The sequence below is a fragment of the Zonotrichia leucophrys genome, chromosome 13 (genome assembly GCF_028769735.1).
Source record: "Zonotrichia leucophrys gambelii isolate GWCS_2022_RI chromosome 13, RI_Zleu_2.0, whole genome shotgun sequence".
Taxonomy (NCBI): Eukaryota; Metazoa; Chordata; class Aves; order Passeriformes; family Passerellidae; genus Zonotrichia; species Zonotrichia leucophrys.
In genome coordinates this window covers 14059812-14086748 of record NC_088183.1, presented here as the reverse complement: position 1 = coordinate 14086748, position 26937 = coordinate 14059812, and the positions used below count along the sequence as shown (strand labels likewise).

General features: G+C 40.6%; 1 protein-coding gene across 3 annotated transcripts in view; it reads left to right on the top strand.

Moving 5' to 3' along the window:
• SLIT3 (slit guidance ligand 3) overlaps window positions 1–26937 on the top strand; it is a 482576-nt gene that overhangs the window by 360590 nt on the left and 95049 nt on the right. For all 3 annotated transcript variants that reach the window (XM_064724717.1, XM_064724718.1, XM_064724719.1), the window contains 6 exons: window positions 3285–3435; window positions 4498–4572; window positions 12381–12524; window positions 14928–15071; window positions 19940–20103; window positions 22590–22722. In XM_064724717.1, the coding sequence (XP_064580787.1) occupies window positions 3285–3435; window positions 4498–4572; window positions 12381–12524; window positions 14928–15071; window positions 19940–20103; window positions 22590–22722 (811 nt within the window). The remainder of the gene's footprint in view (window positions 1–3284; window positions 3436–4497; window positions 4573–12380; window positions 12525–14927; window positions 15072–19939; window positions 20104–22589; window positions 22723–26937) is intronic.

Below are 26937 nucleotides of genomic sequence, written 5' to 3'. Positions count from 1 at the left end.
AAGTTTTCTTACATTGAAATATTTCCTTGTCTTGCAAATTTCTCACATCTCTATTGTGGAACTGTCAAAAGAAGGACATGCAGGATTCTTAGATTTTATCTGTAGTTACTGATAAAAATTAACAATAGCAATGTGAAATTATTACCAAAAAAATGCACTTCTTTTTTATTCCCTATGAGAATTGTGATCTTGTGGTTGTATGAAGAACTTTTGAGATTCCTGTGTCTTTCATTCAAGTTTTAGACCAACTGATCTCAATGGTCATACTTTTGGTGCCAAATTTGAGGCAGTTGAATAATTTTCTAGGATGAATGTGTCAGGTCACTTCTGAGGCAGCCCGATTTGTACCAGAACAGATCCTCTGGAACTCCTTCTAAGTTCTTTGGGCAAGGCTAAGTTTTAAAAACTGAAATGAGGTTTTCTAAACAATGCTTTATAAGAAGTGTAGAACAAAAATATATTTCTCTCTGTTGCCTGATTCTCCATATGGGTATCAGAAGGGCACATAGAATGTTTGAGCACTTGGAAATGTGATGTTTCTTTATCTCAGTGCTGCTGTTCTGTAGAATGCCATGGTGTGTTTGTTTTATGATAAGAAGAAATCACAGCACCTGACAGTAGTGTCACATTGGTTGTGAAATAATAAAAATGTTATCAGAGTAACTAACAAATCAAAAAACTACAACTGCCCTCAGTTACACACAGGCCTTGCTGTTGCCTTGGCTACTTGTTTTACAGCAAGCTTTAATTCTTCCTCATTTGGGGAATTGCTAGAGACTCCTGGGTCGTGTTCTGTCCTGCATCTCTTCTCTGTGCTTCCATGGATGATTTTACAGTGCACAAGGAGTATTCCATGCCTGTGGGGTGAGCTGTGCTTCCTGAGCCCTGTTGTGTTCTCTCAGAGCCTGGCAGTCAGCAGGAATGGATATGTGTGCTTAAACAGCTCTGCAAGCAGATGGCTGCATTTCACATTGCTATCCCAGATGGGAATATCTTAATAGAGCAGCCACCTGTCCAAGTGATCTCGAGGCTCAGGTCAAACAGTAAATTTTATCTTGTTTTTGGCAGGTGATTCCTGCTGTCTCTCAGGCTAAGAGATGGCTGAGTACTTGCTGAGCACATACAGGCTGTTGATTACTTTTGACTCAGTGATTACCTGAGTAACTCTTGTTTAAACTCAAAAAGAAAAATGAAAAAACAAAATAGAGAGAGAAGGAACAAAAAATGTGAAGGTGATGTTTGCTCCCTTCCTTTCCCCTGTTTCAATGGTGGCACAGATGCCCAGGCAGCATCAACCTCTGAGAGCTGCTCAGTGTGGAAGGTTCTGTGCTTCACCAGCAGGAGGGTGGGAGCCAAGTCAAAGTGTGCTAAAATTCTTCATTTATTCAGCCAGAAAGCTTAAAAGAAAACCCAATTTTTATTTTTCACCCTCTAATGTTATACACTGCTTTTTCTCCTTCATATAGAATTCTACTCTCCCATCCCTTTTTCCCCATGGGAAGGTGAATCTTGTATCCATCAGTAGACTAAAAAATTTACTTTATAAATGTCTACCCTATGAAACTTTATGTTGTTTGTGATTATTTTTTTCAACGAACACTTTCACTAGGGAACTTAGTAGTACTTCTTCAAGGTTAAAGTTGGAGATTTCCAAGACACTTTCTGATCACTGATTGTTGGTGGGTTATTCCATGTGTACTGTAATTGTAGGAATTTTAATAAACTCTGCTTCTGATAACCGTTTGTCTTTGGTATTGTTTCCAAGGAATCATAAACAACCGAACATTCTGACTACCCAGCTTGGAATGTCTGGGACTGGAAATAAAATGTTAGATTTTTTTAAAAGGATACGTGTTTAAATGATAATGGTGTGGGGAAAACTCTTAGACTGTATTTTTATAATGCTTTAAAATGCCCACTTGTCCTAATACTTTAAGTACTGTGCTGTCAGGGAAGTTGCACTTTGGATGTATAATTTATAATAAGCACAAAAACCAACAAAGAATTTAGCACCACTGAAGACGCAAGGTACAAATCTGTATGTCAGTGTTCTCATAATCCAACTTGGAATTACAAAACTAAACCAAAGTGTTGCTGTGGGATCAGAGTGTTAGATTGCCTGTAGAATTGCTTTTTTTCACTGCATCATCCTGTGGAGATAATGCATAACATAAATTAAAATAATAGTGGATTTAGGAAATGTCTTTTTTCTCTCAGAAAATAGTGCATGGTCATAAACTGGGCAGTGGTGTATTTGTCAGTCAGGAAGGGGAAGCAGGTGATGAATGTCATCAAGTCTCCATAAGCAAATTTCAGCTCAGGTTTAAGTTGTTGTTGATGTTTTTGGGTTCTTAAAACATTTGTTCAGCTCCTCTCTCTAAGAAAGCCTTGTAATTGACTTTTAAAAATTTGGAAACCTTGAAAAATGCTTCTTGGTGATTACAATCCCCGGGCCTTGCACAGGGCTCTGCAATGGTTCTGGTGCTTCCATTATGAAATACGAAGTGAGTGGGCAGGAATTGCATGGTGGGGGTTTGGCAGCACTTTGCTCACACACACATTTATTAATCCTCCTGGTTCCTTGAAGCACTGAGATCGAGTTTCCAACCTGCTGCTATTAAACGAGAAAAACCAAACCTGAAAAGGACAGATTAGTTCACTGAGCCTAATTGGAAAAGCATTTCATTAGAATGGGTCAAAAACCCAGTCAAAGAGGTCTGGCAATCACTGTGTAATGGTACATCAGGGAGTGCTTCTCACTAAGTATGCTCTACCCATTCCTTAATTAAAATGAAAATGATTTAAACTGCTATTACTTTCCTTTGCTGTTTGTTTAACATAGTTAATAAAGATATCTAATTGTTGGAAAGTTGACAAGGTTGTCTAATAAAAGATTGTTCTGAGAAACAGCTCTAATAGCTGAGGTCTGTACATTTGGGACTTTCAAATTATATCTTCAAAAGTCTTTTGTCATTTGAATTCTTTCATGAGATGCCTTTTCCTTGTTGCTGGACTAAATTCCAGATGGGAAAAAAGTGCCTTTGCTGGAAAATACCTTAACAGGTAGGCTTGTTAGACAAGGAATTATTCTGTTAAGGGGAGAGTGAAAAACCAGGGACAAGCCTTGGGAGTAATTTTAAAAATTGCTGAGCACAAGTCCTTGGCAAGTATTAGAAGTGTTTGCAGGAACTGGGGGATGACAGGAGGCAATGCTGAGGGTGGATTCCATGGTCACTGCAGTTCTCAACAACTGTTTGCTGGAATATATTTCCCTTTTATTGCAGGCTCAGAGGATTACAGAAGTAAATTCACTGGGAAGTGCTTCATGGACCTTGTGTGTCCCGAGAAGTGTCGCTGTGAGGGGACAGTGGTGGACTGCTCCAACCAGAAACTCACCCGGCTGCCCACGCACCTCCCTGAGTACACCACCGACCTGTGAGTCTGCCCCTGACAGGCTCTGCAGCTGCACTTGTTGGCTTTTCTAAGTTTTAAAGGCTGTAAAAGCAACTCAGATTGTTAAAGGCACCTTCTAGTTTTATCCCGGTGTGAAAATGGGAAAGCTATTTTTATTTCATTTTCTTAGCACCAGCCCTGTGTCCTCCTCCAATGCTGGCCAAGCCCAAGCTTTGTCCTGCCTGTCCAGTCTACCCTGGAGTCCTCTGCCTTTGCACCATTTAAGAAATGGTTTTAACAATCTGAGTGAATCTGTGATTGGGAGCTCATTGCATTGCCTGCTACTCGGGTGGAGCAGGTCTTATTAAATTAATGTAACTTCAAGACATTTGAGTATGAGAAAACATTTTTATTGCTTAGCAACTGAAGATTCTGGTTCTTTTCTTGCATTGGTAGCCCATTCAAACAGAATTTTCTTTTTTTTTGAGTTAGTGTTGTATTTATTGTGCTTATTCTATTTAAAACCTCATAAAAATTATTGATCTGAAGTTAAGAAAAAATATGAGAGACATCCAGAAGCACAGCAGAGACTCTGCATAGCAAAACGGAGCTGTGTGCAATCAGAGAACGAATTTTACATCCCAAGCCTGCCAAGACAGTGGCCTTCACATTCATTTTGAAGATCAGCAGACTTTTATAGGAAAGGAGCTGAAATCAGAGCCCTGCTGGTTACATGGCCCCATCTCCAGTTGCGTGCCTGGTGTAGCAGAGCGCGCCACAGAGGTTCAGTCACGCACAGGGGGTTTGTGTGCAGTGGATTAGCTCAGTAATTCCTTATCCCATGCACTGGGAGATGAAGGGGCTCTGACACTGTCCTTTGGCATTACTCTCTTTAGGGCACCCTAAGCTTTCACTGTAGATACTCCTCTGTGTCCCTTTTCCTTCAAAGCTAAACTCTGTTACCTGTAGGAGTCTGGGGGAGGTGGCAGGGAGAGCCTTGCTTCACAAAGGTCATGGATCTCTGTGTGGCAGCCCTGAATGTCACAGGGATGTATCCACAGACATCTGGGAAGCACTAAATATCCCTCTGTTTGTTCCTCTCAGGCGTCTCAATGACAATGATATTTCTGTTTTGGAAGCTGTTGGACTCTTCAAGAAATTGCCCAACCTCAGGAAAATGTAAGTCTGAGTTTCTTGTTACCGTACATGCAGCCTTGCATTGGAAGGAAGGAGGGAGGGATGAGGTTTTGTATTAATGTACTGCAGTAGTAGAAATCACTTTTTTAATGTGAGTTTAACAAAACTGAAGGAGTTCCCTGTTGGATGGACAGGCACAGTTAAACCAAGTGACAGATGAAGACCCCTAGGCTGACATTTCAGTGCATTTTTAAGGCTACATGTCTTAGTCTTTCACTCAGAGACTGACAGGAATTCTGTCCCAGAGTTTATTCCACTGTATGCTCATTGTTGGAGCTGATTATGACATTTAGCATTTTGGTTTTGTCTCTCAAATGTATTGTGTGCCTCCAGCTGTGGTGGGGTTGTTTCAGATAGTCAAAGGAAAATAATATTACGAGATATGGACAATGGCAGCTTCTGGTGATCATTATTGGTTTGGAGAGGAGAATAAATTAGCAAACATATAGATCAGTCATTCAAATGTAGCTGTATAATTCTGCTGACAGTTCTGGCAGAGTGCATTGTATATATTTAATAAGAGCAGTGTTTTGGGAAGAGGATAATATGTCAGATACCTGCTGATAGTCTTCAAAATGGATCCTTCTGAAGTTATTTAAAGTTTTAACCCTATGGACCCATTGCTAATGTCTCATTTAACTGTTTGCTTTTAGTAAGGTTTTATTGTCTGGATCAGGCTAATTTAGGGAACCCAACCAACCCAGGCAATTTGTTGTGCATTTGTTTCACGTGGTTTGTGCCAGCTGGAGCTTCCTGGCCATTTGAGTCCCTGTGAGATCTCAGGGGCTTTGGAGGCACCTGCAGTGGGATTCTGTTTAATTCTGCAAGAGTTTGAGATGCAGCACTGCAGCCTGGGGTGGGGCTGTATTTGTGTAAGCACAGCCCATCAGGCTTGGGGAACTAATCACAAACATTTGCCTCATGTTTTATGAATGATCAATAATTTGTAGCTACAGTGCACTCAGAAAATGATGTTGACATTGTTAAGTGCTCTGTTCCCTGTGTAAGTAGATAGTAAACAGGAATGAAAAATGCATGCTATTTAAGTGTATACACAAACTGGAAAGCATCTGTCCTCATCAAACCTTCAGGATTTATGTTTAGAAAATTGGAATAATTTGTTTTTATTTAAATCTTACAGTAGGCAAGTACAGTGCTGTCCCTCCTGTCCTCATCGATCACTCAGAGGGAGGGATGCCTCGACAGGGGCTGTATTTTGGGAATAAATCCAGCATGAAATGTGAGGGTATTTTTAGGAGTTTATTTCCTGTGAAACCAAAGATTCTTTTGTCTGTCCTTGGTAGCTGCTGAGATCAGAGGTGTGCAGGAGCAGGTCAAACTCATGGCAAAAGGAAGCTGCACCCTACAAAGGGTCTCTTGCTGCGTTTCAGTGGCAGCCTCCAAGCAGAGGCTCCTTAGGAAATCTTTGTAGCTGAGCTCATTTCTTTTGTTCCGCCTGATGCTCTAAAGAAGTTTCTCCATTTTGATTAAAGGAATTTTCTGAAAACAGTGGTTTTCCTTTGAGGACAGCAACATTTCAACCACAACTTTACTCAATAGCCTGATCCCTAAAAAGCCAGATTAGACTTTTTTTTATGTTTCTTCCATTTTGTGAAAAAAGGGGTTACCAGGAAGAAACGAGCAAACAAACACCCAAGTTATTATTTGGCCTTTACCAGGCCAAATCCCTCTGCTAATGAAAGGCCCCTCTCCACCCAGCAAGGAGGGAAATGTGGGCAGTGCCTCAGGTGGGATTGCTGCTGAATCAGAGAGGAACAACATTGATCCAATCCCCATTTTTTAGTGTGTATAAGGGACAAGAAACCTAACTATTATTTGATTGACAGTACTGACTCTGTCTCATCATATATTCCTTGTCTGCTTGAGTGTTAAAGGCAAACAGCAGGTGGAGGAATCTGTCTGGAAATTGAATTGCTTCCTAGGCTTAAGAAAACAGCTCAGAGCTTTGCAGTGGCAGGGCATTAACCTAAATAATATCTTTTTTTTTTCTTTATTTTTTTCTCTGAAATACTATTTTTTTCTGAAATTAATCTGAATATCTGTAATGTGGATATCTGAAGGGTATTTGAATGCTTGTCCTCTGGTTGTTTTTCACTTGATTTTAGGAGTAGTGACAGATCCATGCCAAGGAACTTGAAAATAAACTTCATTTCAGAGAGCCATGGTCTCACTGTGACTGGTAAAGCTCCAGCAGATTTCCAGAGAGAGTCAAAATAATGGGGAAAAAAGGGAAGTGTCAGACCACCTTTGCAACATGTGGCAGCACCAACCCCACCTCTAACATGTAATTAGCTGTTGTGGTGTAATTTGTCTGCAAATATTCCTCCTAAGCTGAGCCTTATTGTATGATGTGTCAGCCTAGGGTTTAATACATTTTAATGCAAAACAAAATTGAATTCTTGACATAAAAATGTAAAGGTCAGAGATACATAATGCAATGTGATGCCACATTTTACTTAGGAATTAAATAGCTAAGATCATCCTGCTGGTTTTTAAAAGGTTAACATATCAGAATGTGCCTTTAAAAAACTAATCAACTTCAATAATTAGCTGCAAAATCCCATATACCCAGTGTGGTTTTCACAATGTAAATTCTAATTTTCTTTATGCTTAATGCTTTTTACAGTAGAATGAAAAGATTGGTGTAGATTCTTCTAGACAGGTCTGATCCAGTCCAGAAGCAATTTACTGGGTTCTCCAGTGACCTCTGGTTTGCTTTCAATGTGTTTTTACTGTGTGGCTTTACCTGTGCAAAAGCTGAAAGCTCTGAAAGTCCCCTCCCCATCCCACCAACTTCAGGCTCCAAGGATTGTGTTTCTGGTATTTTGCAGTGGTTGGCAAAGAGCACTTTGGATCTGCCTGGAGGGACAAGGGTGCATCTCTGAGCTCTTTAGGAGTGGGAGCAGCTCCAGCACTTGGATTTTTGGGGGTGTCCTAAAAGGGCTCCAGGAGCTGCTGCCCTCCAGCCGTGGGAGCTGGAAGCAGCTTCCTTTCACAGGGAATTATGTTTTGCAATGCAGAAACAACAGGGAATTATCTTTCCAGTGTTTCCAGGGAGATCTTCCCACTCAGCACATCAAGGTCTCATGTCAGGTAGAGAAAGGGGAGATATCCCCATTCAAGAGGTGAAGTTTTGACTTCTGTGGAAGCCAGCAGTTCATTTCTTGCTGCAGCCACCAAATTCAGCATGAATCAAGCACTGGGAACCCACCACTCCCTGACAATGCCTCAGCTGTTAATTAGAGAAAATCCCAGTGCCTGCCCAGTGCACTGTACTTCCCTACTGTAAGATTTCAATAAAAACAAATTATTCCAATTTTCAAAACATAAATCCTGAAGGTTTGATGAGGACAGATGCTTTCCAGTTTGTGTAAACTCTTATATAGCATGCATTTTTCATTCCTATTTGCTATCTAGTTACACAGGGAACAGAGCACTTAACAAAAAATCCCCAGTGCCTGGGGATTCCCATGGCAGTGGGAGCCTGGAGGGATCTCCTGGCCATGACAGGTTCAGTGTCCAAAACCCCCTGGGTATCTGGCTCAGGGAGCACAGAGAGACTCTGAAAGACTTGCTGAAATGGGATGCTGACCCACAGGCAGAGGCTGGAGCCCCCAGGTGCCATCTCTAGAGCTTGCCCGCTGCCCTGTGCCTGCAGGAAATCAGTGGCCATTCCCACAGAGCTCCTAGCTGCTGTTTCTGCAGGGAAAAAACATTCAGCAATGAGCTCACATTCAAAATAAAGAGGTGAACTGCCATACTTCATGCACTGCTGGGGAGAAAGGGGACTGACCTCTTCTCTTGAGAACAAGAGTAATGAAAAATGTTTACCTCAAAACCTGAAAGGGTCATCTAACAGTTCATTCAGTTAAGTCTTGCCAAAGTTACAAAGTGAACATATAATATGGTTTTTATTGTAGGAAATGTCAGGCTGGCTTGCCAATAGCTGGTACTGCCAACCCACCTCCAGCATGTAATTGCCTTTGGAGGCTTAATTTGGCTGTAAGTATTCCTGCTAGATTGAACTGTATGGAGTGTCAGACCAGGATCTGAACATTTTACATGAGAAATAAAATTGAATCATGATAAAGTCTGTGGACTAGGAGACAGCTTCAAAACCAGGCTATCAGGTTTCTGGGGGAAACAGAAGTAGTTTGTGCCCTTGGAAACAGCTGTTACCTGTTGTTCCTTCCCCTAAGCATGAATTTTGCCATGGCAAATGAGGCTGCAGTCATTTGTTACACAGAAACAGATTTTATTTTCTGGAAATGGGGTTGAGGAGAGTGTTGTGCTTTGTGCCATTTGGGCTCAGAGTGGTTTTTACAGCAAGGCCAGCAGTCTGCTGTGCTGGAAGAGTGCAGGGGTGGCACTGGGTGCCATTCACTGTGTGTGTGCAGTATTTAAGGCTGTCAGTGCCATGCAGCTCCTGAGGACAGCTCACACCACCAAACCCAGCCAGACTATTGTAAAACCCCCTCAGCATCCTCCAGAGGAATGCAGCAGCTCTGGGCTTTTCTCCTCACACGTGCTTAGGGATTCCAAGCACATCTCCAGCAGACAGATATTCTAGGGGAAACCCCACTCAGAACAGGCTGGTTTTGTGATAAAACTGCAGAGTTGGAGGTGAGACCAAGCAGATCCCTTGTTGCAGATCTCTCAGAGAGTTTCCAGATTAAAAGGTGAATCAGTAACTCAGCCCTGGGGAGCTGCAATGCTGACATTGCCCCAGCAGGTACAGCAGGGTGAATGCTTCTGTTAATTCTGAATAGAATCCAGCTTGCTCTTGCAGTTATGAGATCAACAGAAATAATATTATTATAAACTTCAGCCACGAAGTGAATAAAATGTGACTGAAAAGTGAGCTGTGTGAACAATGTCACCTTGATAGCTTCTTGATCTCTTCATTTCCTATTCACAGCCCCCCATAAAGCAGACCCAGGCTTGCTGAAAATTTATTTTGACCTCTTGCCCAAAATGAAATCTGGAAATAGGACTGAATGTTATCACCAGGGTAAATCAGGAAGTCCTTATGGAAAAAGCCTTCAGGAGTCAGGCTGGCTCCCATTTGGGTCCTGCCAGAGGGCAGAGGAGTCTCAAAACTCAGTTTCTTTCCATTGTCTTCAGTATTTCAAGAAGAATTCCTGGTAGAAGAGGATGGGCTTTTCTGTAGTGGGAGTTTGCTATAAAATGTCAGTAGGTTTTTTTCTGGTAAAAAAATTCCTTGTCAAGTGTGATGATCACATATAAAAGAATCTTTTAGAGCTAGGAAGGATGGAGTTAGAGGTCTCAGAGTTGCAGACCAGGCAAAAGGTTACAGTGCTTTCATTTTTTAAGCTTTATACCAGCTGATTATTTTTCCTGGTAACTCTTAGACTGAAAAGTATGTAATTCTTCATGTTTATAATTCTAGCTGTTCAGACTCTAGGAGGAAACATTTTTTTTTTCCTTTTGGTGACTGAATGTTGTCATCTACCACTTTTTTTTGTTGTATTCTGATATGGGAAACTCCAACTCAGGAAGACAAATAACAAAATCCAGGTTGGCAGAACATCTGCTTTGTCAATACTCCAGGCAGGATTGCAGGACTGTATCATCTTTACCTATTTATTACTGCAGAGCTTCTCCTTTCTCTGCCTTGCAACTTTGATTTCAGCATAATTTTGGATTTGCAAATCTTTTGCATGGGAAAGGTATTTATAATTGGCTTCTTCTGAGGCTGCTGGCATATTTATGGGTAATTCTGTCTTGCTGAAAAGATCAGGCATTATTAACTCAAATGAGCAGAGTTGCCTATCTGCTGAAGTCCTTTGGCAGCAATTAAAATTCAGATGTTAGCACTGTATAAAGGTGCCAATTCCTTTGCAGATGGTGACCAGCTTTTGTCTCCAATATTTGCTCTTTTCTGCCTTCAGTATCTAATAGACCATTAAAATTGCCCCCCTGTTTTAATACATGTACCTAAATATCTTTTATATGGCAAAAAGTAACTAATAAAACTTTACAACTACAACTGTAGGTCAGTTTGCAATCTGCAAAGTCTTTGTCTGTTCTAGCAACTCACCCTCCCTTCCCACCACAAACATTTACTTACTTATTCTGTGCAAATATGCATCGTGGCATGATCTTTACCAGGAGGGGCATCTTTGGGAGCATTTATTTATGCCAGCATTCAGGAGAGATGCTGAGCTATAAACATTTCCACTGCAGAAATAGCTGAGCCCCAAAATTAAATGCATATGTCAGAATATCCTCCCTTGACTTGCTTTGACACTGAACATAAACTCTTCATGTGAGCCTTAGCACAAAGCACTAAACTTCTGGAAAGAGAAATCTGCCTGTAAGTATTTCTAGATGTTTTTATGTTATTTTTGGCTGATTGCTGGCGTGCTCCTATTCTTTCTGATCACAAGAAAGCACAAGAGGTGATGGGCCACATGCTGTAGGGCCCACTCTCTGACAGTTGTTCAGCAGACATAAACCAGTGTACTCCAGTTTCCCACATGAAACATATTTCCAAGGCTCTTTTTTTATTTTATTTTATTAAGTGATGACTTCTGAAAAGAGCAAGACCCACATTATTTCTATCTGAGGCCAAGCTGTCCTCTTTCCATGTCTTCTGTCAACTTTTATCCCAGTAAGATTGCCAGCTCTTCTGAGCAGAGTAACCCAGGTGTTAATCTGATACCTTGTCATTTGTTTTATATCACCTGGAATTGGATTTTGGAACTATTACTCATGCTGTGTCTGTGCTGGGATCATTTCTGGAATAATGTGCTATTCTGCATGAGTAATGGTGTTGGAATTTAGCATCTTCTTGGGAGCAAAAATATATCTTGTACTTTCTCCTTTTTGTTGTAGATAGTAAAACAAAGACCAGTGTTTCCTGTCATAGACCTCAGCAAATAGAATTATTCATCATAATCTATACAGGACATCATGGGAGATGTTTGAAGGACTCAGGCTCAAAGTTTTCATGTGCTTAAGGCCTTCTATATAAATGTTTTAAATAATTAAATGCCATTTATTTTTATGCATCTCTGATGGCACTTTTATCATTCAGAAATTGTCTTTTCATGGGGGTTTTCACAAATATGAAATATTCAGAAGATTAATTTTGCATTTCAGGAGAACTTCATTTGACTTTGTAGATCGAAGTTTTGTTATATGGATCTATAAGCAAACATCTTGTGACTGTATAGGCAGAGTAAACATTTAGAAAATAATGCTGTGTATTGCAGTGGCTGTGAATTGACAATTAAGTGATACTTGTTTCATTTTCAGTGGTGGTTTTTTGTTTAAGTGCACACACTGAAGTTGGTATGCGCTCATGGTACAGTGAATAAAAGTGGCCCATATTTCAATTTTTGACACCATTTCAATGGCAGTAACATTAACTGGCTCTTGCCAGATGAGCACCCACACCCAAGCATTGTCCATAACTTCATGGACATGAATCAGATGCTGGAAACTCCCAATTACTCTTTCCAGAGAAATGGATAAGAAACAACTACATGAAGTATTAAAATCTGATATTATCTTGATTTAGCTGAAATAACTGTGGTTTTGATGAGTGCAAGGGAGCTATTTGTGAGAACATAGGAATACTTGGAATTTCTGGATGCTCTCCTTGCTGGCTGGCTGGCTGGATGGATGGATCTCTCTAGATAACCACTCAAAGGAACAAATTCTCCCTATCTCCCTCCCTCCAGTGTGATGTTTGGAATGAAGCACTACTGATTTTCTTGTTGTCACTGGGTGTTTCCTTCCAGAAACCTGAGCAACAACAAGATCAAGGAGATCCGGGAGGGCGCGTTCGACGGCGCCGCGGGCGTGCAGGAGCTGATCCTGACGGAGAACCAGCTGGAGTCCGTGCATGGCAGGATGTTCAGGGGCCTCACGGGGCTCAAGACCCTGTAAGTGAGAGCCCTGCCTCTGTTCCTCCCTGGGCACTGCTCAGCCTCAGCAGTGCTGCTAAAATATCTGTGATTGCACAGCCAGTGCTGCTGCTCGGCCTTGAGGGTTTCAATCTATCTCTGCTCCTGGGCAGGTTTGAGATTTATGGGCTATTTCTATATAATGGACAGATTTTCACGAGGCTGACATGATGGGGAACCTGTCATGTGTCAGATTTGTGCACTTCCAGTCGTTTAATGCTTTTAATTTTTTGTTATTTCCTCTGGAAACAAGACATTCAGGAACATGTTTGCTATCACTCTGTCCATCCTCCCACTGTTCCTCCACACAAACTGGAGCTGTGCTATAGGAAGAAAGCACTTGACTAGGTGGGGCTGTCAAGAAATAGACTCTAGGAATCAAAATACAAATAAAATCTGCAATTTCATTAGCAAAAAAAAAAATACTACTTATGTTGGAAGGTATCATGACACAATTAGTACAGTCCTTACTCAACTGTAAAAAGAAATTCAAGTTTCATTTCAAGGACTTTGTTCTGTGATGACAAATATGGAACTTTTGCTGTTCCATTAATATTTTTTGTGGTTACAGCCATCTGTTCCTCAATTTAATGTATGCACTTTAGTAAGGGATTTGAAAATACTGCCCATAGATATTAAATTAATTTTTATACTGTAAAGCAGCCTGTGGCAGTGCTCCTAAACAAAATTCAGCATTTTTTAATAAAAAGATGCTTAACATTCAAGCTATCCTGCTGACCTGACCTACATTTCCCCCAGCTGATAAAGCAGTCTAAATATACACAGCATGATGTGAGGATTTGTGAGTCTAAGTGTTCTTTCAGGAAGGGCACACAGTGCATGGTGAACCATGATATGAAACCAAAGGCTTTGGCTTGAGGGACACATATTGCTATCCATTAATTGACTTTCTTTCAGCATTAAAATAGTAATCTTTTGCAAAGGGGTTGCATTTTTCAGGGTCATGGTCCAGCTTTTAAAAGGCTGTATGTTCCTGCAATGCAAGAAATCACTGTGCAGGACATATTGGCATTGAAATTATCCCATCCTGCAGTTCTGCTGCCTGATACCTTCCATGCAGGGCAGGAGAAATGTTTCCTGCTGCTGCTGAGGGCCTTATTCTCCCATTTACTGCTTGTTCATTTTAGAGCTGGTGCTCTTGACCTGGCAAAGGTGTTTCTCTGTGCCCTGTGGGTCTCTCCTGACACAGTTTCACCCCAGCTGCAATCCCAAAATCACAGAGACCGTGGTGCTGGTAACTGCACAGAGAGCAGTGATGCAAAAGCAGCAGAGTGTTCAAACAGGCAATGTCTGTGATGACACTCAGTGTTTTCCCAGCCACATCTAAACTCTCTCTGGTGATTTTCAGGCAGCATTGATGTAGCATTTCAGTGCCCAGCTAGCAGATACCAATGTGAGATTTAAATTTAAACTTCGGAGGGAGTCTGAATTTCCATTGTTCTCTGGATACCCAGGAGTTGGATCCTCAGGGGTTAACCCTCCTCAGTTTGGGGATCAATTCACTGCAGCAGCAGCAGGAGCTGCATGCATGTTGTGGGGCTTTGGTAGTGTGCTTTAATTACTGAATGATTTTTCACCCAAGTAGGAATATCACAGCAGTGCAGTGATGTTTACAAACCCAGATATTGATTGGCATGCAGTGTAACAAATACACATGAGCCTTTTCTGCAATGGAGTGAAACAAGATATTCCAGTCTTTCAGATTAATTGGGCTTTATTGTCGAGTTCATTGTTACCATAACAACTCAGAGAGATGGATCTTCCAAAACACAGCACTGATTCATCTGCTACAAGCACCAAGCAAAGACCATTTTATAGAATAATTACTGGGTTTTGTCTTCAGAATTAATGATGATAATGACATTCCAGAGCTTGTGCCAGATCTGAAAATCTTTCCTACAATATTCCTTGATTTTTGATGAGGATTCTGTTTTCTTCTATGCTTTTGCATTGTGGAATACAAAAAACATCCAGGACATGAGCAGAAGTAATGCAGCCAGTATTGTTATTGTCACCCACTTCTGGCAGTCTTTCTCAAATGATCTCTGAAATACATCTCAGCCCACTCTCAGATATTTATTAAATTGAGCCTTTAGGTTTTATTTCAGGTTTGTCACTAGTAATAATTTTAATTGCATATTGCTTTCAGATGTGCAGCTCCCATAGCCTCTAATGCTGAGTGGAAGAGATGCATTTTAAATTCACAAGACCATGTTTATATGAACCTAACCCTCCTCTAGCTGTGTTCCACTTCAGCAATCAGTAAAACCAGAATGATTTCCAAAGCATCTCTTTGGTAAAGCACTTCCCACCCTGAATTATTAGCCAGTGGTTCCTAATTCCCTGTTTTAACCCTTGTAGGATGCTGAGGAGCAACTCCATCAGCTGCATCAACAACGACACCTTTGCTGGCCTGAGCTCAGTGAGGCTCCTGTCTCTGTATGACAATCACATCAGCACCATCACCCCTGGGGCCTTCAGCACCCTGGTCTCTCTGTCCACAATGTAAGTGATCTTTTTGTGGGATGAACATGGCATGGTGATGTTCTTCTGTGCTTTCCTTTTAAAAAGGACAATATTTCAGTTGATATGGAAAATATCGTCTAGGGAAAGAAAACTCCATCCTACTGAAATCACAGGTTTGGAGGATACAAGGTGTGATTTTTTTTTTTTTTTAAATTGAATAGTTTCGGCAACTTGCAGGTTGCAGCCTCAGGCAGGATGACTTTGTTTTGCTGTGTCACAGCCCAGTGCAACGTGCAGGAGAAGGTCATGTAAAACAATTTCTGCAGATTCACAGAGTGTAGCTTATCACACACTCAGCTCCCTGAAGCTGCTTTAGTGTCAGAAGAGTCTGATTTTGCAAGAACAGCTTTCTTGGATTTCAGTTAAAGTAGTTAAACATCAGAAGTCTACTAGCTAATTCTTAGATTTTCAGAGCATCTGAAGAAGATAAAATAGTCAAATCTTACTGAGTGTGAATTTGAAAATCCCAACCTAAGCTTTATTTTAATTCTCTTACACTCTTCAGTTATTCTTTGAAATATTTCCCATGCTTCTTAAATACTTTTACATGCTTTTTTAGTGTGTCCATTTTAATAAAGCACAGACTGATAAATATGGAAAGAAAGTCTGCCTTTTGTTTCCAACTGTGAGAGGGGACCCTGGTGTTGCTGTTAATGGAAAATGTCTGTCTTGAAAATACAGCCTAATTGTCCAGTCAAAATAAACTCACAATCCTATTGCATTTCAGGATTGGAAAACATTCTTCATCGTGTTTGGGCAGAGAAGGATGTGTTGAATCTCTGCTGTTTTGTTGCTGACACTTTCCCTTTGCTGTGGCAACTTTTCACCAACAAATCAGTTATCATTTTGGCATTAGCTCTGTGCAGCATAAGGAACACAGAATTTTCTTTCCTTTTACATTGTGCAGTCCCAAGAATCTCCTCATAGTTGATGGACAAAGAGAGAAACACAAGCAGATTATTTTTATTGACTGTTTTCAAGTCTCTGGTCAAAGCAAGTGACAGTTGCTGAAAGCTGTTGTCACTGTGCTGCAGGCAGTGCCTGCTGCTCCTCTGTTCTCTGAATCAGTCTGTGAAGCCCCTACCTTGCTTTCATGGGATTCTCCTTGTCATATTTTGTTAGAGAATAGCCCATTTTCTTTTTTCATCTGTGGGAAAAGATTGTTGCACTTTCTAGCAAGAGCAATTAAAGCTGCTGCTGATTAGAATGCGTGGCTTAGGCACTGATTTATAATCCTGTTGGTTCCTAGCTGTGTCTTGGTGGAAGAGTTTGTTCTTGACACATTTGCATTCTGTGTTTGATCTACAGGCAGAAAAGGTGTGGTTTTGACTTCTTTAGACCCTGGGTTGAGGCCATGGTGATTTTTGCCATACAAATGCAGAACTCAGCTTTGTTCATTTCATGGCAGCTCTCTGCTGTAGGTGGATTTATTGGATGACAAACACCACTGAAGTTAGTTGGTGTGACTGTTTTCCCTGTTCAGCCCACACTTTGGGAGCTAATGGGGCACTGTAATGCCTTACTTTCACATCTATCAATGGGAGACAGAAATTCATGCAATGTTCCATTTCCATTTTTATACTGGTATATTTGCAGCACTAAAGAGCATTGTTCCTTTTGTTCTTACCCTTTGTGAGTCAGTCTCGTTGATATTCTACAAAAACATGGTCAACTCTAAAAGTAATACCCTATCTAATGATTTTCAATAGAGGAAGAACATCTATTCGGTAGAAAAAGTTGCAATTTTTATTTTGTTGTTGGTCAAACTGGGCACTGTAGTATCTTAATTTGAAGTGTCCTTGCAGTTCTTCACACAGAAAATTCAGTCTTTTAGTCCTTACACAGTCAAGGGAAATATTTGCAAGCAGAACTGCTTTTCCATGGATTAATATTAAAATAACTGCATGACTGCATAATGCCAGAATGACATAAAACTATTCTTGTATAAACTTAACCTGAATTCCAGAATATATTTTCAATCTAATTTCAAAAACATCCAGATGTTTTCCAGCATGTTTTTCTAACAGGTCACTAGAATCCATTTAAATAGTTAATATTCTATGGCTTCTTTTTAATTTTGAAGAGGCACTCGTAGTAGGGTATACATATTTCATTTCTCAAGACTTCTGTTTCCCCTTGATTTTTAAAATATGTCCATGTCCTTGAGTAAACACTTCTGAATTTAATGTTAGTACAAAATCTCTGCTGAAGTTTGATTGCTGTATTTCTGTCTGAGTGGGTAAATCACTATTGTGTTTGTAGGAACTCTGATTATTACTGATGAGTTTTCACATCCATTTTTCTGCCCAACATTACTGTTTCTGATTTGAGAACTCCACTTAAATAGTCAGTTTCCTCAGTAAAGCTTTGACATACAATTAGCCTTTCCAGGCTTTCAATTCCATTTCAAGTCAAGTAGGAAATCTCTTTATCCATGTGATAGTTTAAGGAGGGACTTCATCTTGCATTTCTATCAAAAGTTGCATCACAGTCTTGCCATGGAAAGAGCATGTATGTAGGGACATGTATGAACTTCAGACTGCATTAAAGCTAAAAATCCCTGCTCTGCAGTTGGAAAAGGATAAAAATCTAGAAGTTGATAAAGTGGCAGGAGATCATGTGGAGTTATTGACAAGATAAATTTGTTCTTTTTCTGTCTGGACTGATTTGAATTTCTAAATGGGAGACTTGTTTATTTGTTAATTTTATCTGTAACAACCTATTTCTTTCTTACTTCCCAAGAAAAATCATAATCCAACTTCTAAACTAAAAGAGTCCAAAAATTTCACATCATACATTAACCTGTGTTTGCCAAGAAGAAAAGGAGGCTTTGTGGATAGTTACATTAAGTCAAAACAATCTCTCCTCTCTAGACAGGGATAATTACTATTTCTTGATACAGAGCATTTTGTAGATGGAACGTTTGTGAAAGTTTTTGATAAGTCTTGGTAAGATGCTCTCTAGATGTACAAAATGTCCTTTACCCTCAGAGCTGCTGCTTTTTTCCAGAAACCTGATTATGCACACCTGCTGTTTGTTCCCAGTGGTAGATTACTCAGTTCTGAGGCTTTGTGAGATGGGAGCAGCTCTGTGAACATGATCTCACTCTCTCCCACCAGTGGAACAAATGGCCTTTGAAGCACCAGACATTTGGTTCAGGCACTCTGCTCATGCCAGAGTCTATCAGGGTGGAAATATACAAAGCATCCTGCATGTGGTCCCATTATGGATTAAAGAGAATGGAAAACAATTCAGGAGGAAAGCAGTTAGAATTAGAGTATTGCTTTCAGTGCTTTTTTGCACCTTCTGTATGAAAGCTCTTGCGTAACCTGTTGGGTTTCTCACCTTTCTGCAGCGTTTGAGTCTAAGTGTGAAGCAGGTGGAGTGTTTTTATAGCATTATGCTGAGTTTTGTGCTCCCCCCAGCTCTCCTTTCTCCACAATGTCCATAAGCCTGTGTTAAATCCACGTGGGATTAACCCCAGAGCTCCAGGGCAGAGCAGTGATTGAAGTAGGCTGTGCTGCAGTGCTGAGAGCAGCTGTAAATCATATTGTGGCTCTGTGATTTTGGCCTAGAACCTACAGAATGTAGGAGTTGCTTTGGGTTTGCTTTCTAACTGCCCCACCTCAATTGTGCTGCATGTTTTTGTCTTCAGTACTATTGTTTTCTGAAGGAATTGTTTGGCTGAAGTCCTAATCTGATTTTGACTGCATATTTAGGTTTGTGAAAGCATCTTGGAAGTGAAGACTTAAAAGCTACTTCAGCTACTACACCTGCACTTGAAATGCCTGTTTCTTGCCTTCAAATTTCTTGTTTTAAAAGATATGCTATGACTTAAAGAAATTTCATTATTGTATTTCCTTCTGAGCTACCAAAATACTAACTCTTGGCCACATTCAGACATGATGTGAATATTCCATCAATATTAGTTTAGAGACTTCATTTTGCATGCACAGGCCCCGACAGCTCATTCTTCTTTGTGACTGAGGCTGTTGATTCTCCCTCTCTGTACATGGCATAGACAGCTCTCTGTTTTTACCAGGGAGCTCAGCCTCTTTCCTTCAGCTGCAGTTTAGTTAGGAAGGAGCTGCTAAGCCAGGCTCTGTTCAGGCTCCATCCCTCTCGTGGAGGGATGATCAGATGATTGCTTTGGGGGCTGCACACCACAGCCCCATGCCTGGCCTGCAGCTCTGGATGGAAGATATTTCAGGAGCTGCAGCAAGATTTGAAGCAGACCCCACAAAGTTCACAGGGCAGCAGAGCAGATGCTTTTCACTAAAAGTACCCAGACCTGAGAAATCTTCATAAGTGGCTCAAGATGACAGTGCTGTTATATATATCTATATATCTATATATCTATATATCTATATATCTACATGTACAGCACTATCCTTGCTGTTTCAATAGGAGCCCCAAATTCACTTGCCAGTGGCTCCCTCCTGGCTCTGGTTTGTGTGGGACAGAGGGAATGGGAGTGCTGGGGCAGGTACATGGTCATGGTGAAGATCATGCACACGTGGGTGCAGTTTGTGAGGTGAGTTTAGATTTGGGTGTGAGCTGTAGCTTGAGTTGAATTCCACAATAAATCCAGCCCTGGTAGTGGTGTAAGTATGTTTAAATAATATTTTTAAGCACTTTAGTTCATAAACATATATGTATATATGCATAATTATGTATATTTTAATTATAATCCCAGCCCTAATATAAAACCTGCATCTGCAGGATGGAGTAGGGATCTCACAGGAACACAGGAAAGAGCCTGGATTTGGAGCCCCTCATCTTTCTGTGGTTATTTCAGTATTTCTGTATGTTCATGTGTAATGGAATCATCTTTTGTTCCCTTTCAGTAATTTGCTGGCTAATTCCTTTAATTGTAACTGCCATTTGGCCTGGCTGGGGAAGTGGCTGAGGAAGAAGAGAATTGTCAGTGGAAATCCACGCTGCTTGAAACCCTTTTTCTTGAAGGATATTCCAATCCAAGATGTAGATGTCCAGGACTTCACCTGTGATGGTAAGAAATTCCAGTTTGATTTGGCACTTGTGGTAATGTTGAGAAGGCTCCTCCTTACCAAGAAGTGCTGCACAGTAAAAATTTTGGTTTGGTGGTGGAAAAGGCAGCCACCTAGAGCTGAAGATCACTGTTCTCTATCAATGATATATTTTTATTCTTGATTTCCAGTTTCTGAATTTCTGCTATCTACACCTAAATATAATAATTATATTAATTTATTGTAGACAAATGCTGTGCTTTGTCTAATCCTGGTGTAATCCTCCCTTACTCTTAGTTAACACTCTGAAATCAGTGGGAGTCTTGGCTTGCTTGGAAAGTCTCTTAGATTTGGATAATGTTCAAGGTCACCAGTAAAAGGTGAATACCGGGAAATAAAAAAAAAAACCTCAGACATTATTTGAAATGACTCAGTGATGCTTCATGCTTTGTTGGGTCTATGTGAGTTTAAAAGAAAATACTCTGAGATTTCTTTCATTCTCCAGGTAATTTTTGTCTTCTAATCAAGCAGACTATAGAGAAACTAGTAAGGAGAACATTGCTTGATGAATGCCTTGCTAACTTGACTTGCAGCTTGTTGAGACCAGGGAGGCTGGAGGTGCAGTTAGTCATACCTCTAAAGAGACAATGAGAGTGATAGAAGTTCCCTACTTAGAGTAAAAATTAATTCCTGTCCTAGTCAAGCGATCTGGCAACAGGCCCAGGTTCTTGAGCTCGGAGCTCAAGAGACCCAAGTTTAGTCATAAAAGAATAATTCACTTTTAATTTGAGAGAAAAAAAGCCCCAAAACCAACCAGAATCCTGGTCCACAGACTGACATTCCACACTAGGGAGAAAAGAAGAATCCTGGTGCACGAAATGTCATTCCACAGTTGGGAGCTTTCTCTGTCAGGCAGTAACTTGGAGTTGAGGCAAATGGAAAGTAGGTGGTGGCAGGGTGTGAAACACAGAACACAGGGGAAAATTAAATATGCTGAAAAAACATGCTCTTTCTGCAGGTTTATGAAGGACTTTGAATTTTGTTTCCAGTCATTAAACTCAGTAGGGAAGAAAAGAAAAAGAAAATCTCAATTCTTCTGTAGTCCGGTGGTGCCTCCCCAGCCCTCTGAATGCAAATGATTCCTACCCATACATTCAGGGCTAATTCTGTTATCTTCTACCAGGACTTCCAGTCTTTTTCTTTAATCTCAATGCTCATGGGTGCTTCCAGCAGAGAGGAGGAATAACCAGATCTGTCTCAATTAGTCCTTGCATCAGTTAGGAGGAAGGAGCAGGCTGGGAGCTCTGGGTCTCAGCTCGGGCTGCCCGTGCTCACACAGAGTTTTGTGCTTCCCCTCCCTGTCATCCCCAGAATGTGCCATAAGTGTTTCCTTTCACATCCATGTGATCCTGCAGCAGCCATGTGCCTTATGTTTTGCAAAGCCTGTTGCTTTTGGGGAAAATCCATGCTTTAATGTTCTGAGCTTCAAAGCGTTGCTTTCTACTGCAGAAACCCTATTGTTCTTCAATTACAAGATTTAATCTGCTGTTTATGGACCTTTGAAACCATTTTTGGAGAAAGTTGATATTTTTAAGTGTGCACAGATGGATTGCCAGCAGTTGGAGTTGTGCTGCCTCAGTTTGTTGTTTGCCTGGTTATCGTTGTTGAAAACAATGAGGCTTTACAATTCAGATCATAAACAAAGTGCCAGGCTGACTTTGAAAGTAAAAAATAAACATCTAAAAGCTGAATTTAAAAAAAGTCTTCCAAAAGGAGAGTAGATAGTGAATATCATCTCTCTAGATGAATTTAGGGCAATGTGCTGGTCAAGCTCTCCATTTCAGCTGGTGGGGAGAGGCCTTTGGATTCATACATTGGATTGCATATAATTTGCAGAATTACAAAGTAGATTCTCCTTAGGAAAAAAAATATTTTAGATAAATAATATTTTAAAATATTTCTATTCAGTTTATGAGCTGTTCATGTTGCCTAGAGAACTTGCATGAGGGCAAGCACTGGATCTGGTGTAAAATTAAAAGTAAAAAATAAACATCATTGGTAGTGATGAAAACTAAATAAATAAAACATCTAAAAGCTGCATTTTAAAAAAGTCTTCCAAAAGGAGAATAGATAGTGAATATCATCTCTGTAGATGAACTTAAGGGCAATGTGCTGGTCGAGCTCTCCATTTTAGCTGGTGGAGGGAGGATTTGGGATTCATACATTGGATTGCACTATATTATGAAGTAGCTTTCCCTTAGGAAAAAAAAATTAAATGCATTAAATAATGTTTTAAAATATTTCTCTTCAGTTTATGAGCTGTTCATGTTGCCTAAAGAGCTTGCATGAGGTCAGGGTAATCCAAAGCACTGGTTCTGGTGTACAATGCTGTGATGGTTACCCTGGATTCAGGCTGCCCCTCCCTGGTCCTTGTCACCAGTTATGTTCACAGTGGGTGCCTTGGGCTGCAGTGCTGATTTCCTCACGCCCTGCCTCTGTCCCTGTGCAGGTAATGACGAGAGCAGCTGCCTGCTGTCCCCTCCTTGTCCTGCCCAGTGTACCTGCGTGGACTCCGTGGTTCGCTGCAGCAACAAGGGGCTGCGCATGCTGCCCAAGGGGATCCCCAAGGATGTGACTGAGCTGTAAGTTACCCTTTACCTATCCCCTCTCTCGACAAGTTCATCAAACTGCATCCTAGAGAGCCTTTGTGGGTCCCTGGGGGGTTTGCCTTTGACTTTATCATCTGTGCTCTGGTGCTTCCCGTATGTTCTGACCATTATTCTTATTCTTATTTGTCCCTTGACTGAATAAATCGCTTTGTAATGGGAACAGAGTTTATCTGTCCTTGTACCCATTAATTCTGGGTGTAGGAACAAATGCATTTATTAGTATCAAATAATCCTGTAGTGCTTCTGTGAGAGCCCAAGCTCACAACAGGCAGTTTGAAGGGATGATGAAAATATGTTCCTGAGTTACGCAGCTGTGAGCTAATTATCCTCTGAGGAGATTAAAAAAAGAAAAAAAAAGGAAGCTGGTGGTGGAAACAAGGAATTCTTTTCTCCAAACCTCATGAAATGGCTAAAATAACAGATAATTAGATTATATTGCAAAGTAAATTCATCCTAGTTTAGAACCATCTTTCTAGTTGTCTTTTCATCCACGCTTCAGTAGGAATTTATAGTGGATTTTCTTTCCATGGAAAGAAAATATCCTGGTGGAACTGCTTGGCTTAAGCAGTTGGCAGTAGAAATACTGAGCTTTTCCCCTTTAGGCCCTTATTCAAATCTATCCCAGGTGAGTCATTACTGAAACTTGTTACAATCTCATCAGCATTTCTATGTGAAAATAATTGGTTGAGTTGGTTGGTATGTTTGATGAATTTTATAATGAACTAAAATCTGGTTCTGCTATTTTCTAGTACCAACTATTATTTTTATTCCCCTCATGGGGGGAGAATGGAGTTCACACTGTTTTTACCAGTGCTGTGGACAAACACAAGGCTTTGTGGGTGAAGGAGGGTACTGGAGGTGCCTGGGGTAACTCAACATGGAAACTTTGCAATATGAATGCATCCTTGGAGCACTGATGACCAGGGCGTGGTTAATGGTGAATTGAATTGAACTGGAAGGCAATTCCTGGCCTGGATTCCTTTATATATTGCCATCAGTGTTAAGAAGTCTGCAAGGTCATCTCTGCTCTGCTTTTGTTCAGGTTTCATTGCATTCAAATGTAACTTGCCAGCAGTAAGGTATCACAGATGTTACTTTGATTTCCACTGCCACACTGAGGAATTTTTATGTTTAAATTTTGCATATTGAGTTCTGCTGATACTATCTGATACCCTGATGACATAGCTTTCACAAAAAGAGTAAAATTAATCTCACATTCTTAAAAACTGCTAAATTTCTTAACCATTTCTTGGCAAATGAGGCAATAGCCTGGAAGTGAGCAGTCTGAGTTCATAGGAGTTTACGTGACTGTCTTCTTCAGCAGGAGCCTCTTGGCTGTGCAAAGCTCTAGTTCAGCTTTCTGCTTTCCATCCAGAAATGTGTCAGCAGAACACAGACAGCCATGGACTGCCTGGCTCTGAATATTTCATATTCTGCAAATATAACCTTTGAATCTGTCCCAGCTGTCTCAAAATTCAATCCTGATCTCATTCTCCTCTCCACTAACATAAACTGAGCTCCTTATTTGTTTCTAAACCAAAAGATGGGTTGCAGGTACTGAGGCATGAAATTTCATGTGTTTGTGGAAACTGTGACAAGAATGAAGTAAGTAAATAAAAAATAATCAATCTTGCTTGCCTTTCTTCTGCTTCCAGATTGAGACAGAGATATTGCCCATAGCCTGCTGTATCATGCAGGTTACCAGTGTGAAGTTGCACATTTTTATTGTTCTGTGTTTGAGAATTTCCATTGTTGCTGTGAGAAGCAGCATCTCCAGTGGGACCCAGCCTCTTGTCTCATCTTGAGGACAGCTGGAACCTGGCAGAGGGAACCCAAAATCTTCCTGGGCACAGAGTGGATGAGATTTACCTTGTTCAGCTGCCCAAACCCAGAGTCTCAGGTGCCAAGGAGGTGCCAGGGACATGCAGGACTCCTGTCCCTGTGTCCCACAGCTCCCTCCCAGAGCAGGGACAGGATGCACAGGAGCATCTCAGTGCATTCAGTTTTTATGAATGCACCAGTCTGACGTTTATAACCTTCCACTGCTGATGTACTCATCTGCCAGGCACATTGCTTGCAGTGCTTTTTATTAAACTGCAGTGCTTTTGTGCAGCATGGTTTAAGAAAAAGAGCTGTCAGGTGTCTGCTTAAACCACTCTCTTGTGGCTGAATGTAGCCTTCTCATAAATTTCTTTAAATTCTCTTAGAGGTCTTAAAATAGTCTTAAAGGGGGAATCCTTTCCTTGTAACAGATATTAAATAGCACTGTGCAAAAATAAGCATACCTCTTGCACAGGCACACAGGGGAAATGTTGCCCTTTCTGGGTCAAATTTCACTGTACACTCAGCAGAGAGGATCCCCAGTAAAGTTTTATTGCAGGTGGACAGGAGACACAGGCTCACTCCTTTCAGTGCTCATTCTGAGTTTCTGTTTCAATGTGTATTTAGACAAGACATGTGAAAACCATTATCTCCTTCACATTTAGAGCTGGGAATGATAGGAGACATCCCTGTGTTTGGTTTGTGCCACCCTTGGGAGCAGGGATTACCTTGGCAGGGAAGGCTTCCATCTAGAAAAGAGTTGAAAAGATCACTCAGTGCTTTTTAGAGGAATGATGATGCAAGAAACTTCTATTTCCCAGTTTTTCCTTCAGAAAACCCTGTCATCATGGGCGAGCTCTCTTCCAGCTTCTTGGGAGTAGGAAAATATTCTGTTGTTTCTTGCAAATTCCTTCATTGTATATTCCTCCACTGTATATTTACATACTGCCTACATTTTTTCCCACTGTTTGTTTGCCCTGAAGAGAAACCTTGGGTTTTTTTGAATATATTCAGTTTTCTGCTCCAGATGTTCAGAAGTAAAATGTTCATGCAATGAAGTAGTTTGGAACTCAGCCTTGCTGCTGCTTAGTGTTTTAGGCTTTCCTTTAATTCTGTTTTTTTCCCCTAAATCTGTTTGAACTTAGTTTCCCATGCTCTTTCTCCTTTAATGTATTACCTCAGTGTGTGAACACTAGATTTTTGCCTTTTATTCACAAAAGTATAGTCTATTTCTAATAAAGTCTTATCTGACAGCATCCAGCTGCTTTTATGGACCTACAGCAAATAACATTTTGCACTGGGGAAAATCATTGGAGGCAATTATGTGGACGGTGTGCACAAGCTGTAGCATAATGAGTGTGGTGTGTTTTAGAATAAATATGTACCAATCATGTCATCTCTAGACTCCAAATGTTGTCATGACACTGAGCTATAGGATAGCACTGGTGGGATTGTTAGAAAAACCTGCACTCATATATCACTGTTAGGGATTGTTTTCCCTTCCATTTATATCAATGCAGGCTAATATTTGCATTACTTTTGCCATTTCTCTTTCTCTCCTCACAAAACTTCTCTCTCCTATTGCTGCTCCTTGTTCTGCCGGGTTGGTTGGTGTATTTGACACATCAGTTGTCATATTTATTTGGAGGTGTTTACCACCAATCCCAACCCTTTTTTTCCAGCTTCCAAGGCACTTGTGATTTCCTTAGACTTGTGACTAAAACCAGTGGCTTTTACCTGGGCTGTGCTGATCAATGCCTCAAGTATGCCCACAGCAGTTTGGATAGCTGTGGAACGAATATTGTAACGGTTTGGCACCATTTTTCATCTTGATCAAAGGGAAACTCTGGAGTGAGATATTTGATAAAAATCATCTGCTTGAGAATGCAAATTCTCTTGTTTGTCTGGCAATTCACACTGTTCTACACAATAACCCCCAGCACAGGCATCAGGGGGTTTTCCTTTGATAATAAAGGAGATAAACAATTAGATTTATGTGGTCCTGCTCATTTTCTGCAGAGGGGGATTCTGCCATTGAGAGGAGGGAGAGTTTTGTGGAGGATATTTTAGTTATAGATGTGTGGTGGGTTCAGTGTTGATAATCACTAGTGCACTTGCTTATTTTGTGATGTGAGGTAGGATTAGGAGAAAGGCAGAGCAGGCTCAAAACTTTAAAAGGGCATAAAGAGAAATTTATTAACAGCAACTAAAAGAAAAAGTAGTAAGAATTAAAACAAAACCTTCAGGACGCTTCTCTCCCTACAACATTATCTTTACCAATGACAATGTAAAGAAACAAAATGTAAAATTCCAGTCCATTTACTACCTCTAAAGTAGTCTTTCTTCAGTTTCCTTCTATTTCCTCAT